The sequence below is a fragment of the Clupea harengus genome, chromosome 10 (genome assembly GCF_900700415.2).
Source record: "Clupea harengus chromosome 10, Ch_v2.0.2, whole genome shotgun sequence".
NCBI classification, from domain to species: Eukaryota; Metazoa; Chordata; class Actinopteri; order Clupeiformes; family Clupeidae; genus Clupea; species Clupea harengus.
In genome coordinates, this window is record NC_045161.1 from 6,584,599 (window position 1) to 6,599,428 (window position 14,830).

The 14,830-nt window shown below is 40.0% G+C and overlaps 2 protein-coding genes across 2 annotated transcripts; one reads left to right on the forward strand and one right to left on the reverse strand.

Moving 5' to 3' along the window:
* Positions 1-140: 140 nt before the first annotated feature.
* Positions 141-2,006, reverse strand: mrpl54 (mitochondrial ribosomal protein L54). Its single transcript, XM_012828330.3, has 3 exons — positions 1,828-2,006; positions 1,423-1,579; positions 141-767 (listed from the first exon to the last, which is right to left on the reverse strand). Exons 1-3 carry the CDS (start codon positions 1,952-1,954, stop codon positions 635-637), a joined length of 417 nt encoding a protein of 138 aa, XP_012683784.1. The 5' UTR covers positions 1,955-2,006; the 3' UTR covers positions 141-634.
* A 173-nt stretch (positions 2,007-2,179) lies between these two features.
* fam32a (family with sequence similarity 32 member A) lies at positions 2,180-3,983 on the forward strand. Its single transcript, XM_012828328.3, has 4 exons — positions 2,180-2,329; positions 2,818-2,962; positions 3,171-3,224; positions 3,379-3,983. Exons 1-4 carry the CDS (start codon positions 2,256-2,258, stop codon positions 3,445-3,447), a joined length of 342 nt encoding a protein of 113 aa, XP_012683782.1. The 5' UTR covers positions 2,180-2,255; the 3' UTR covers positions 3,448-3,983.
* The last annotated feature ends 10,847 nt before the right edge of the window (positions 3,984-14,830 follow it).

Consider the following 14,830-nt stretch of genomic DNA (forward strand, 5'->3'; position numbering starts at 1 on the left):
GACAGGTAAACATCCTATCTAACACCACATACGCGCATCATTTCAGTATCTATGTACGTATGTAATCCTTCAGACAATTCTGATCAACAACTATTAGTTTGACACATTTTTTCTTACTTAGAAAGAAACACAGAAAATGCTTTTGATATTAATTGATATATTAGTAACACACACACATCACATACATTATGCTACATCCCCTTTTGTATTTCTGCAAGTTACAACACAGAACAAATATGTACAGTATTATACAAAAGGACTCCAAAGCTAAATCTGAAAAAATTCCTTGTCGAATTAAATAATATTAGTTTTGTTTCCAAGCATATGTCTGTGTATAAAAACACAGGCCTGATAAAATGCTTCTCATGCTGTCAAATTATTGTTGCAGAATTATACCAATACCGGTACCACTGATCTGTGCAATACCCAGAAAATGTCAAAGAAGTATTAACAGTGTGGCAAAACTAAATTGCCAAACTACTGATGCACCCTTCGAATGTGGCTATGAATGTAATAAACAACGGTAGGCTGTTCATGTGGGTAGATCCATTCATTTTAAGTAACATGCTTGATATCAAAAGGAGAAAAAAAAAACAGTTCTTTGATTTCCAGCTAGGCAGGACTGTCACATCCCCTAGAGTTTTTTGCCTTTGTGTAATCTGTTGAAGCGCAACATGTGTTCCTTCCTCAGTGTCTTCCAGTATTCACGACTCTCAGGATCCAGGTCTGGGAGTTTTTGCGGGGGGCCCAATCTGAGCTGGAACAACCTACAATGCAGGAGAGAATTTGATAACTCGAAAATTCAGATATATTCAGAACCAAATTCTGAATCGTTGCAATAGCAATTTCCATTCACTCCGAGGTTCTGGAGCATTATAACATGGATGAACTTCTCACTTCAGACAAATATTAAATGCACATATTGTATCGATGTAGCATCAGAAAGTGATATGAATGTCTATGAAGCTTTCCCATATTTGCATATAAGAAGAGTCATAGTATAGGTCACAGTCTAGTCCAGCTCATAGTAACAACAGTGTAGTTTAGAGAGCACAGACAATGGATGCACAGCATGAACTGCTAAATTATTTCAACCAAGGTAGGAGGTGTACGTTTTTTGCATTGTTGCCCTAACTGGCTGAAACTAAGGAATGTAAGTGATTTGGGGTAGATTTTTCCTTTGCTCTTCACAGTTGAGGAGTTGGCCGCCTTCACACAAGGTATCTTATTAACAGTGACTTCAATCTTGGGATAATCGAACTTCCCTTTTTTACCGAAGGCAGGTCGACTCATTCAAGCTGAACATTTTTATTTCTGAATTGAGTTTTTCGACTTCAGAAAGCAATGCACATTTTACTCATGACAACACATAATCTTGAAGAGATCAAATGTATGTTAGAGTTACAAGTAATAGCAACATACCATTCTGGGTATTCTTCACGCGACTTCAATGGAGGATCTTCACCCTGCTTGAAGATATTCACTCCCACAGCATGTGAGACCAATCTAACTGGGTCTTTGCACACCTCTGGGCCCTTCAGTACTTCTTTAACCATTCCTTTCCCCTTTCCTTTGGCAGCTAGAATGAAAGATAACGCAACACAAGTTAAAGAAAAAACAGCAACCAATGTTCCTCTTTCAAGCACTAATCGTTTCAAACAACTGACAGCAACATTCATCTCTGGTATATATTAAAGCAACGTGTCATGACGTTTTAGATGTATCAAAGTGATGATATTAGCTAACATTCATTTGCTAGCTATCCAAGTCAGCCATCAAGGTCGCTAAGTATAAACATGCTGATTATAAAGTGTACACGATACTTACCAACTTTCTTTGCATATCCTCGTGTCTGAAAAGCTGATAAGGCACTGCATGCAGGCCTTACTGTAGGAACACCAACATTTAGAAAGTTGAATTTCTTTGCAAAACACCATAATACATTACTAGCCATTTCTACAGCATGACATATCAACGCGTGTCACATGTCCGACATACACACACACACTTCCGGTGGCTGAAGACTAAAGGTTCCTACCATTTTACTCTCACTCAAAGAAATATTGTATTGAAAGTATATTGCACGATTTAAAACATGTTTGTCATACATGTTTTTAATGAAATGGATACATCAAATATAACAAGCTACTCCTAAAATTTCAATCGAAATATGTTTAGTGCAGTACTTCCGCCGAAAGGCGGAAACGTTGTGAGAACACAACAAAAAAAACGTAACAGCCTAACATCGCGAAAACATGGCCGAATACGGGAGTGTCCAGAAGGGTTCTCTAAAACTGAAAGGACTAGGGGATCTATCGTCAGCTAAGAAGTAAGTTATTTATTTTTTAAACAGCATATGGCCATGTAAGGTATTAGTTTTGGTATTTTGTCTCTAAAAGTATTGACCCTTTGAGAAAACCTGACAACTCGGGTACCATTAGCTAACTGACTATCCTTGGATAGCCCGGTTACCTTACCAAACACCAGCTTCCCAACTTAAATAATTGACCTATGGTGAGTTATCCATAGGGAGTTAGAAGAGTTTGCTCCATATCTAGTCATTATATCTTACCTATATAATATGATATACTTTATAATCTGAAGTTAGAGATTAGGTTGCTAACACAGGAGTCCATTGCAGCCTTCTTCTGTTGACATGTTAGCTAGTTAGCTGTTTAGCTTACAGCCATTGACTTGCATTTGTAGCTAGTCTAAATTAACCAGGCGGTAAGTGGCATTTAGATAAGTCATTTGTGTGTGTGTGTGTGTGTGTGTGTGTGTGTGTGTGTGTGTGTGTGTGTGTGTGTGTGTGTGTAGGAAGAAGAAGAAGGAGAAAGAAAAGAAGAAACTCGGCGAACAACAATTTAGGCAATCTCAAGACTCAGAGGAACAAAACGAGAAAACATACATCGACAAAAGGACACCAGCTCAAATGTCCTTCGATAAAATTCAAGAAAGAAGAGTAAGTATGTTTCGTACTTCATTTAGCCAAAAGTTGAGGTTGTAGCTTACTATATTATTAAGATATTGAAGACGGCGATTATGGGACTATGTCCAGTTCATTTTGTAAAACGGCCTTGCATACTTTTGTGACAACCTTGCCACGACTGTTATGATTTCTCTCAATAAACCCTTGTTAACACTTGTGTTATGTGTGACACCCCCAACAGCAAATGGAACGTATTCTGAATAAAGCACAAAAAACCCACAAAAGGAGAGTTGAGGTAAGTAACTGAGGTTTGATTGGCCTAACACAATTTAAACCAGTTTAGTTAAAGGGCATTGTGTGTAAGATCAAAGTTTTTAACACATTGATTGTTTGTAACTGTTAACTTTGTCTTCCATTATAAACACACCGTTTTTTATTTTTTATTTCAGGAATTCAACAGACACCTGGATACTCTCACTGAACATTATGATATTCCCAAAGTCAGTTGGACCAAATAAACAGGTTGATGCGTGGATATGGACTATAGTGATGCTCAGTTGGCCTCTTAAAATGTGTATTTCATGAAACATGGTCTTGATTTATTTACAACTGCAATTGATGTTATCTGAGTGGAACAGTTCCATTTTGCTTTTAGAAATGTGCAAAATGCAGCAGGTCAAAGGATACAGTGCTTGAGCTTTTCTGTTAATAGCATTGTATGACCAATTCATTTCCCATGTCCTTTTGTAGTTGTTCTGTCCTTTATTAAAACAGGCTCAGTAAAGTGAGGCTTGTGTTTTTTTTGTTTTTAATAACCAAATTTAGGTATCACTGATCAGGCATTTCAGTTTGTATAGCCAATGGCTTTTTTGTGTTGCCAGCCAGCTTTTCTTTTGGGCAGTTTTATTTCACATGTTAATGTTCTAATTATGATTGAGCAGATTTGTCGTTAAAAGGTTTATGTTGTTTTTAAACAAATGGATGACAAAATGGATGATCAAATGGTGCGGTGGAATATTTCAGTTTAGTAATAAACCTTTTTGTTGACATTGTACAGTTATGTTCATATTATTTATCTGTAGTAGTCTGGGAATAATTATTCGGCTGGCTAAATCATTTGAAATATTCATTACATGGTAATTTTAAATTCACTTTCAAGCATCATAAACCAGGTTGTCGTTTCATGTAGTTTGAGTAATTAGATTCTTTAGAGGTGAGTTAAGACATAGAACTATGCAACTTAACTGACCAGAAGATTACGCCTGGTACAAAAGAAGGCTTTCTGTTATTGTCATTGTTATTTTCATTACATAAAGTAAAATAAAACTCATTATAACATATCATAATCACATAGAAGGAAGAATGTGATAAATCAGTGACATTTTGGAAATATCCAGTGCTGTGTTAGATGTGTGCTCACACTAATCTGAGATCCCACACAAACCTGATATTTCTAAGCCATCTCCCTGTTGATTCTCAAATTGGATCGTTGTGTGGCCAAGCTCCGATCTGAGATGTACACACCTGTCTGTTAGTGTGTTCTGGAGTGGTCAGATCAGCCTGGATGCATTGAAACAACAGGTATACCCATGGCCACAAATATCTCTCTGCAGAAATAAAGTAACGTTTCTCTGCCATTGTCTTTTCACCTTGTAAAGGCCCCATAGAGTACCATCTAATCCCAAACAATGGAGAACCCATGTACTGTAGGTAATTCAATCAATCCAGTTGTCCACTATTATATTTTGCAAATGGATACATGGTGATATATTTTCTTTAATAAAGCCATATTACATAGCAATTTTAATATATTTGTGCTCAATGTATGCAGTACTTTTTCTTACCCCTAGAGGTCTTCACACTGAAGTGGTTAAAATGTTTAACACATGATGGCAGTGTTGCTACACTTACAAAGACATTTCATCTTGAACATTCACCTGACTGATTGTTTTTCACCCTGACCAGAAGAGGGGGCACTACTCCTAGATAATGCCAGAGGTAAAGGAGACTTTTGATGTGATCGTCACTTAGACAAGCTTCAGTAAATATTCTGAAGACCTACATTCTGCACATCTGGCCTTACACTGGCCTCTTCAAACACTGACTTTTCTACACCACTGTGATCATACACGGTTTATTACTGGTATTCTCAGCTCTGTCTATGAATTAAACTTCTGGGACCCATCAAAGACCTATGTGGTATACATTTCACTACCCTCTCCACCAACACCTTGTACTAACTGTGGTAGAAAAGAACAGTTAGGAAGATCAATCACAAACCAGTGTTTGTAACTTCTCCATATATCCAGAGGATTCACGTCATTGTTAGGTTCATGAGCTCTCAGTTTCTAACTATAACCTGCTCTCTCAAAAATGGGCTGACTGTCGCCAATGTTACTGAGCTATTGAGTCAGTCCCTCCTGTTCAACTGGCAGTGATGACTAGGTGCCTACACGCAGACTGTTCAAGAAGTTTTCCTCCACAGAACTGGATATGAAGTATCCGATATCTGTTTCTGCCCAGTCTGCCAAATAATGCATCACAGTTGTGGGAGGCTAAACCATCCTTGATCTGCACCTACCGTGGTGATAAAAGAGAAAGTCTTCGACCTGAAGAGTCCTTCGACCCTTTAACAATAGTAGTTGTTCAGTGACACTCTACAGAGGTGTCGGAGCTGATCCATGATATAACAAGTGAGACTTCAGTTATCATCAAACCTCTGCTTTTCATGGCGAAGTGGCATCACATGGAGTTTGTAACTTCTCATGTCCACACTGATTTGAAAATCGTTCAATAGAAAGAAGAGAAAAACACATTTTGTTCAGAATTTACAAGTCTTTGTTGTCAAAAATCGAATTCTTCAGGCATCTTGTAGGTTTTAAAGTTGGTTGCTTTCCAGATTACTTCAATGTTAATGCCCCTCCCAGATCCAAAAAATCCATAAAACTACAGTAGATGTCAAGATGGTATCTGAGAACAATTAATGCAACTGCCAATTATTCATGTGTAGGCTACTCAAATGACAGACTCAAGGAGTAAACCAACACGTTTAAGTGATCAAGTAAACTTAAATGTTGCATTGCTCCAAAAGCTTCAAACTCAAGTGCAATGTCATGGGTTCTTTAGAGAATGTGAAAGTTGCAATTACTGACAGGAAGCTACCATTAAAAGGGTACGGTGAGGAGATTTTTGTCGCTTGATTGGGCTCCAATGGCGCCTTACTGCAGTTCACGATTTTCTTCAACTGTTTCTTGCTCCTGTGGTCTCTCCCACTGAGTGCACCGCATGCCACCAGCGTCCTCTTGTTAGCGCCAAAGACCCATTGAACCTTTCACACTTATTACAGGGAGCACGCCATTTACATGGTGCACACACGTCTGCGTGTGTACCCCATCCACACTCATATGGTGTGCACACATGAAAAGGGGAACCACATAATCAGTCTCTTAATTAGACAGGGTCATACATTACAGAAAATCAAAGTGGTATTTTATGATACTTCACTCAACCCCACCCCCCACCAAGCAGGGCTAGGGCAGATGTGCCTGAGGGATTCCGCTAACACAATGTCAAAAACTGTTCTGAAGATTGACATTGGGTTTGGGCTGATCCATACCAAGCCACGCTGTAGCCGACCTTCAGGTTCGCAGCAGTTCTGTAGCATATTGAATGTGGGTTCCTCATGTGTGACCCCCAATTAACTTAAAAATCAGGGTGAATCTGCTGTCCCACATTACATCAAAGACAATATTCATCCAGAGAGCACATCCTTCTCCATTTATTTCAGCTGTTGTTGATTTACCATTTCAGTTTTTACAGGGTCACTGTGTGCTGCTGAGCTATCTTGAACCCCTGCTCTAGGATTCTTCAAATTCAAAAAAGTTAGGATCCAGATCCCAACCTTAATCCCTACATACATCTATATTAATGGTAATCTTTAGACAGTAGCCTAATTGTGCACCATGCATAATTAGTACAGCGCCTTCATCCTGAACTTTTAAAACACTCATCAAAGCCTCATAATAAATTCATGTTCAGTGAGATCACAAGTGAAAGTGCCAGGTGGGTGAAGTTAAATGCGATGGCATTCCCAGCTGCACCTCATTTCTTTGAGACGGGGTGCCCTCTGGAAGACAGGTGGCTTCATTTCTGGAGAAGGAAGAGATGGACAGGGGAATATTTTCCTTCGGTTGGGGAATATGAGAGCTCTTGAAGCTGTAGTGAAATGACAAACCAGGACGTTTCTTTGCCCATGATGCTTTGTGCAGTGTTATCAATATTTGAATTCTGCATGTTTTTTTAACGGTATAGTATTGTATAACTGTTTTGTAGTGCATTACTGTATATTACGATTGCATTATGTAAAAGTTTAGTTAAATGAAACAGTATCCTACTGTAGAGTACTACTGCATAGTACTGTGTATTCAGGTTCAGGCCTCTATAAAGTGCCTTGAGACAATGTCCATTTTAAATGGCACTATATAAAGAAATGCAATTGATTTGTTTTGAAATTGAAAAGCAAAAAAAAGCACAAATGGCAATTTAGCTTTCTTAGTTAATATTTACATCCTGAAGAAGATATAAGTGCTTACATTTTGGTTAATGAACGTAGCAGTCAATTCTTCTTTATCATTATGCATCTCTCAGAAACAAAACCCATGACCTTGGTGATGTTAAAATGTTGCTTTAGCAACAGCTCTACATGTTGATCTACAGAATTACTTGCTAAGTGTAATTCCAATATCTTCTCATGAATTTGAAATACACATACAACAAAAACAAATCTTCACAGTTAGCCACAGTTCATTCACAGGCTAACAAAAGTTTATGAAAAGAACACAAGAAAAGCTGCTACATATATTGCCATAGTGCCTTGTCAAAATTCCCCTGCGTACACTTGCAAAGTGCCTAAACAAAATTAATTAAATCAAAAAACACCAAACTATGCTTTGACATTTAGATACAAATAATTAAAAAAAATGTATAAAGTGAATCTTTGTTTTGTTACATTGTAAGGTGTTGTACGGATTCACCTGTGTGAATTCCTGTTGTTCAGTTGGTAGAACAATAGGACAACACCATCAAGACCATTGGCTCCGTTCCCAGGATGCATACTGATAAAAATGTCTTTTGTAGATAAGCATCTGCTAGAGTTGTATATCATCATTCACAGCATTACATACTACACCATTCCACAAGTAGTAATTTTCCAGGACTGTGTTAAGGAAAGTTACCTGATACTGATGGTTATTTTTATTCTTTTACAGTAGGCTTATTTTTTTAATTTTGTAGATTCAAAAAGAGTAAAGTACTGAAAAAAGTTACTTACTGTTGACTTTCCTCTGGTATTTACTAGAGAAAATGTCAAACTTCTTTTTACAGCAGGCTTCTTGTTACTATCAATACGATAACATACAAAAAAAATGGTGATAAAATACTAAAAAAGAACTGCACTATGGTACTGGCCAATAGCTGCCAGCAACTTACTGTAGTTTTTACAGGAAATGTTTTTTTTTTTTACTAAAACCATTTATCAAAGTGTTTTTGCTTGTTCTTGCGCTTATAAAATGACATGGGTGACAGAAATGAAGCAGTGCAAAAGCGAGTGTTTCAGAGGGAACTCTGGGAGCTGCCAGTGGCGGATGAGGGAGAGAGGGGGAGAGGGGAGAGGGGGCACGGTGTATCCATGAGGGGGAGAGGGGGAGAGGGGGCACGGTGTACCCATGAGGGGGAGAGGGGGCACGGTGTACCCATGAGGGGGAGAGGGGGCACGGTGTACCCATGTAGGAGAGAGGGGGCACGGTGTACCCATGAGGGGGAGAGGGGGCACGGTGTACACATGCTGTACACTGACATTACTTTTGAATTGATGAACTAATGGCAAATGGGGTCACTGGCTATCATTCCAGAAATGGGCTTACCACTCATCTGGTGCTGTGCCTGTCATCATCTCAATGTTCTCCCCAAAAAGCACCAAATCACATGCGGTGATTTCCACTTTTCTTGTAACATTCTGGATGTAGTGGATGTCGATAGGGTTAGGCTTAGGGCGTTGCAGTTGATGACTCTTGCAGAAAACGAGAATCCCTCTAAGTACAGGTTGGCAGAGGGATATGCTCAAGGAGAGGTCATGCTTTTTTTGGGAGAGAAAACTTTTCTGGTTGGAAAAACATGTTTGCTCACAACTTGGCTGTATATTAGATGTATGTCAGAGCAGAGTAATGTCGATCCCATTTCTAGTGTTCAGTCTGGTTTTATCATCACTGTTGCTGTCGCTGTAGTCATCATCATTGTCGTCATCATCATCATCATCGTCATCTGTGATCATAGCCACGAAGTGCGGCAATTAGAAATCCTTCCATCGTGTGGCCTACTCGAATGTGTCAGAAGAAAATGGCCTTCGACGTAAGAAAGTCAACTTTTCCAGACGCGGGTAAGGTAAGGTAAGGCCAGAATTCCCCTGGTCGGATGCCAGGGAGGTTCCTGGAGAAATCTGCCCTGTCCCGGCCCAGGCTTACTCGCTATGAGACACTTGTGAGTTATGTGCTCCTAATGTGATGTGTTCACTCCCCTCCCTGGTTCACTGTCACATTCCCATATGGTCCTTATAAAAAACGTCCATATTAATGGGATCCTGGTTGGGCTGCAGCACGGCAAAACAAATGGGACTGTGTCAGATGTCACTGCCTGTAATTCTCAAACAGTTATTGCTTTCATTTTATCTGAAAGATTTAGGAAGCGCTTTGCCTTTCATTTGATAAAGCCATGCATCAAGTGAAATGAAAGTCATCATCATTCAGAGCTCACTGAGAGGAAATATGTGTTTACTTAGAGCATACATCTATAGGGTGTATGATGGGAAGGAGTGCAATTGTAGTGCGTTGTGAAGTGCAACATTTGCACTAGTGACCTAACCTTTCACAATTGTTCAGTATGTTAATGATAAATAGCATGTCCCCAACATAAACCATGTTTAAAAGCACTGTAGACACAGCTAAATGGAAATCATAATGTGTCCTGATAAGATTCTTAAATAATTTGTTTTATTAATGCAGGTTTGTTGTGTATGTAAGAAACTGTTGTAAAATGTAAAATGATAGATCAATCTGAATCTGAATTCTAGTTTGTTTGTGTTTTACTGAAAGTGTAGCTCGCTCCTGCCATTTTCATGTGCAGCCTAGTTCTGTCATGCAGGTTTGTCTAAATTGTCATTAGCTTATCTATTTATCTCTGTTCAAGCAATTTTTTTGAGATGTCTTCTGTTTTTCAGGGGAACCATGATTGTCATGATTTAAAACAGTGATTATAGTGATTAATTTCATGATTGCAGAGTTTATGGATCCCACCATGGGGCAAAAACAATGTGCTGCTTGGGCACGATCCAGCACGGGCAGAATGCCAGTTTATCATCCCATTCGCGTGTGTTCAGAATTCTGTCCTGGTTTAATGAATTGGGATTTGAGCCATATAAATGTTCATATAAAAAGAATTCATTGAAAGAAACGTAGAGCAGTACAGCTACACTATAAATTCCACATTGAGCCAAGTCCTATCTGTCCAATCTGGCTGTCAGGAATACCGTGCAATCCAAAAAGCAGCAGTGAAACGTTTTTCAAAGTGACACATTAGGTATCCGAGTCTTGATGGACACTGAACACCTCACAAGAAATGCAAGGCTAAGGGACAGTTGGAAGTTCTTCACAGGAAAAGTTTGGCATGAGTTTAATGTCACAGAATATCAGTATCTTCATAGCTATATCTGGTAGGCAATAGAGACCCCGATGACAAGACCACACTGCAATTCATACAAAACAAGCACGAGCTCCATGGCACCACAGGCACAATTAAAAATTCATGCTTGGATGATGTGAAACACTATAACGTTCTACAAACAACACAGCCGAGCTGAGCTGGTTTGTATTACAGACACTGATTTTAATATCTGCCCCGGTGGTCAAGGATCATCGCTTTTTTTCACCACCTTCAGACCATCGTAATGTTGGTGGATGGGTGAGTAACTTCCTGCTGATTGAAAGAAAGGAAACAGCCAAGCTATACCGTTGTTCTTGGCGGCCGCTCACTGTTGCACACCCAGACAAAAGTCTGCTAACTCATGTGTTTGGATAATAAAAGGTAGGCCCGTGCTAGCTGAGCAAAAACATCAATTAATTCAGAACAAAGGAGAACCATTTATCTTCATGAGCAGCTCCCAGAGAAAGTTTTAATTATTTTGTTGTGTGTTTTATTCACCCTCGGATAGGTTACACTATTTCATCTTTCTCTCTTGTCTGGGAATGCAAGTGCATCATCAGCACAAACACAGGGCAGTATGAAAACTGTCAAAGGTCCATGAACCATTTAGTGATCAACTAAGCATTAAGAAATGTCCTGATCCCGATCCTGTTCATATGCTTACCTCAAAGTACACCTGTCAGAATTCTTACCAGCGATTGCTCTGAGCATGACAGTGTTGGTTGATAAGATTTCAGGGATAGGCCTTGTTCCATTTCAAACACATTAGTACAGATAAAGATGAAGGAAAACAATGGGAGAGAAAAAGTGAGAGGGAGGGAAAGGAGTCAGACCTCCTTTTTTCTCCCAAAGAGTAGGGACTGACTTGGGGTGGCTGCCAGAGATGCTGAACTGTGCAGCCGGGGGTTAGCCGATGACGAATGTACACTTCCCAGAGGGACACTAAATGTACGCCCTCACTCAAAAATGTTTGCTTTAACTTGCGTCTCTGGGCGGTCATTACCAGAGCACAAAATAACAGATTTAAGGCTGCACTTTTTACAGAGCATAACTATGTGCATTACACGTTTTTTTGTTCTTGATAGCTAGCTCTATTTTGTTTAACTATGGAGGTACTAATTGTTGGCCTGCAAAACTGTTAATGTCTTAAAAAATGTCAAAATAATTCCATTACAGGAGGCTGGATTATTGCTACATATAAAATGTAAACCTCTTTCACACTGTATTATTCAGAATGCAAGGACTGATAAAATTATGTTAAAGATATATTCACTTATTTTAAAAGGTCCTTAAAACCATGATGTGTCTTATGCTTGATCAGCAGCTAAGATAAACTCTTTATAAAAGTAGGGATTGAGCCTCCAGTGTCAGTTAAGAACAAAGAACAGGTGATGGAAAGAGCAGTGAGAAGAAACGTGTTTGACTGGCAAGTCTTGACTAATGCAGATCTGACTGCTGGGCTACATTCTGAACCGAATCTCGTTTTGCTCAGAGTGATTGTCACAGGGTGGAAGGGGCCATAAGATGTGGGTGTAGTGAAAGCCACAAAAAATAAAGGTAAGGTACGTTGGTTTTACAATCTTTTTGTACATTTATTGAACATGGATGACGTACTCACACACACAAAACATACACTTGGAATACCACTAAACACACACTTTACACTGCATCATAAAATACAAGCCAGATACTGCAAGACAGGCAATACTGCAGCCCACCACTAGCAGTGACAGCTCTCCAACAAGCAGAAAGCAGCAAGTCCCAGCAACCTCCGCCGCACCTCTACATGTTGACCAAGGATCCCTGCCAGGCCTAGCAGGGTGTGTTGAGCAGCCACTCAAGTCAGCAGGCAACGAGCCCAATACACTGCCATTCTGTCATACCTCCTTGCCCACCCGTTGTACACTCCAACTTGATCAATTGCACTGGACTTCTCAACAGCAGCCTCTCTGCTTGAGAGAGGGAAAACTCTAATAGTTTGGGGAATACACCAGCAACAAGGCTCACAATGTCACCCCAGCCAAACAGTGGTGAGTTGTATTCACACTATCCACATTCACTAACCACATACGACACCCAGAAAGACGACCGAGTGCGTGGTTTGGAATATCTAATACCAAGGTTCAGAAGGTTGCTGTTGCCGCTGCTGCGTGTCACGTTCCTGGCGTGTTCCTTTCTAGATTGGGTTGCCCTTTTTTTTCGGTCCTGTTCTTGGAAGAAAGTTAAATAAAAACCCGCCCAAGCTTGCTCCCCGCTCATTGCAATTAGACCTAAGTCCGTCAGTTCATAATTGTGAGTAAAGTTAGCATTAATTAGGACTTCCTGTTATGGGTTGTCCGTCACACAAACACACGTGAAAAACAAACCATAATACAGGCACACAACAAAATCAAATAAGTACATAAGTACATCACAAGTCATGTGCTAATCATGTAATGTCTAAATAATGCAGTGTGACGATTGCATCACCCCTACTGTTAACATTCCCATTTGATCATGCAGCAGATGCCTGTGTCCAAAGGGACTTATACTTAAGGTCATAGTCAATGATATCACAGAGCACCTGCAGAAATCTAACATGATGACTTCATTAAAAGGACAGAAAAGGTCACTCGGGTTTGAGTATGATTTCCAATGAAGTGTCAATAGCACATACAAAAACAAGGCAATCCTTATAGACCAGAGAGATTCTCTTCGGTATTATGTAAAACACTGAGTACTGAGCGCTGTGTATTTTAGAGAATAATATCTCAGCTGAGACCTGACAAGGTCAGAAAACCTCATTTCTCTTCTTCTGTCTCCAATAATAGTGAAGAGATTGGCAGATAGTCTGGATCTGGAACTGAAGTCACAATGAATGGTGTGATGCTCCAACACTTCAGTGGGCTGAAAAAAACCATGGCAGTCCTCTCATAACCCTTCAGAAGGACATCCTGATGTTCAGTCTACATTGCACTGAGTATTGAAAGGTTGTAACTCACAGGTCTAAACCTTCAAGATACGTGGATCATCTTACAATCTGCCACGAGTCTTCTAAAATAGGAAAGCTGCACATCTCAATTTACGACTTAAAATAACTAGGGCCTTCTGGATTTGGCTGTGTGGTGGTTCATTTTTGTTGATTGAGATGATTCAGTGGATTTGCAGAGTGGCTGGGATGTCTTGATGTGGCCTTTGATCCTGATTGCGGAGCTGGTGGCGGTAGCTGTGCTGTGGTCACCACGGCAGCGGGTGCGGAGAGGCTGGGGAGAGGAGAGCCACGGGGCAGGGTGACGCCGACATAAGGGACCTGTGGCTTCCCTCATGCTGCGGCTCAGCTTTGTTGTGGACACGGCGTATGGCTGCATGTCGTGTGTGTGTGTGTGTGTGTGTGTGTGTGTGTGTGTGTGTGTGTGTGTGTGTGTGTGTGTGTGTGTGTATGAGTGTACATGAATCAGAGCAGCAAGGTGTGTGTGTTTAATTTTGTGCTGTGACGTGTCTGTGTGTGTGGATGTGTGTGTGTGTGTGTGTGTGTGTGTGTGTGTGTGTGTGTGTGTGTGTGTGTGTGTGTGTGTGTCTCTGTGTGTGTTAAGTGCATTAGTATGTGTGTGTGGTTAAAAAATGTGGGGGGAAGGGGGTGCACAGTTAAATTATAAACCACCCATGAGCTCTTCCCATCAATTACTGTAACTTGAAGTCCTGAAGAGTTAAGCTGTCTTATTCCCCCCTTTAATGATCACGTCTCATAGGAAACCTGGAAGTGTTTGATGGTTTAAAGGACATTCATTTAAAAGTCGTTTTTAGACTTAGGAGACATCAATTTTAGCCCATTGTCTGCATTTAAAAAAAGGACTTCCCTTTTGTTGCATCATCCAGATTTGTCTTCAGCTGAAAGCAAACCCAAAGAGTGATTTACAAAATTGCATTGCTCATCTCACTCTTAAAATCTTGTTCTAAGCCATTGCAATTGGGAAACTATTGAATCTGACCAAAGCCACAAAGGTGAGCAATGCACAGTACAGGCAAAAGTATTATCCCTTGTACAGTCATGCTATAAATGTTTGTTTCACCATTACATTTAATACCCTCTCTTAGCTGTAGCAACAGCATAAACACTGTTTCCCTATGGGCTATGGGCTATGCACTAAATTGCTTCTTTGAATAAATATG

Bases quoted from the DNA above. Each gene is read 5' to 3' on its own strand.
- mrpl54 (XM_012828330.3), bottom strand. From the start codon at position 1,954: ATGGCTAGTAATGTATTATGGTGTTTTGCAAAGAAATTCAACTTTCTA. The intron at 1,580-1,827 runs GTAAGTATCGTG...CTTTCATTCTAG, and splicing joins AGGATATGCAAAGAAAGTTG to CTGCCAAAGGAAAGGGGAAA. The intron at 768-1,422 runs GTATGTTGCTAT...CCTGCATTGTAG, and splicing joins CGTGAAGAATACCCAGAATG to GTTGTTCCAGCTCAGATTGG.
- fam32a (XM_012828328.3), top strand. From the start codon at position 2,256: ATGGCCGAATACGGGAGTGTCCAGAAGGGTTCTCTAAAACTGAAAGGA. The intron at 2,330-2,817 runs GTAAGTTATTTA...GTGTGTGTGTAG, and splicing joins GATCTATCGTCAGCTAAGAA to GAAGAAGAAGAAGGAGAAAG. The intron at 2,963-3,170 runs GTAAGTATGTTT...CACCCCCAACAG, and splicing joins ATAAAATTCAAGAAAGAAGA to CAAATGGAACGTATTCTGAA.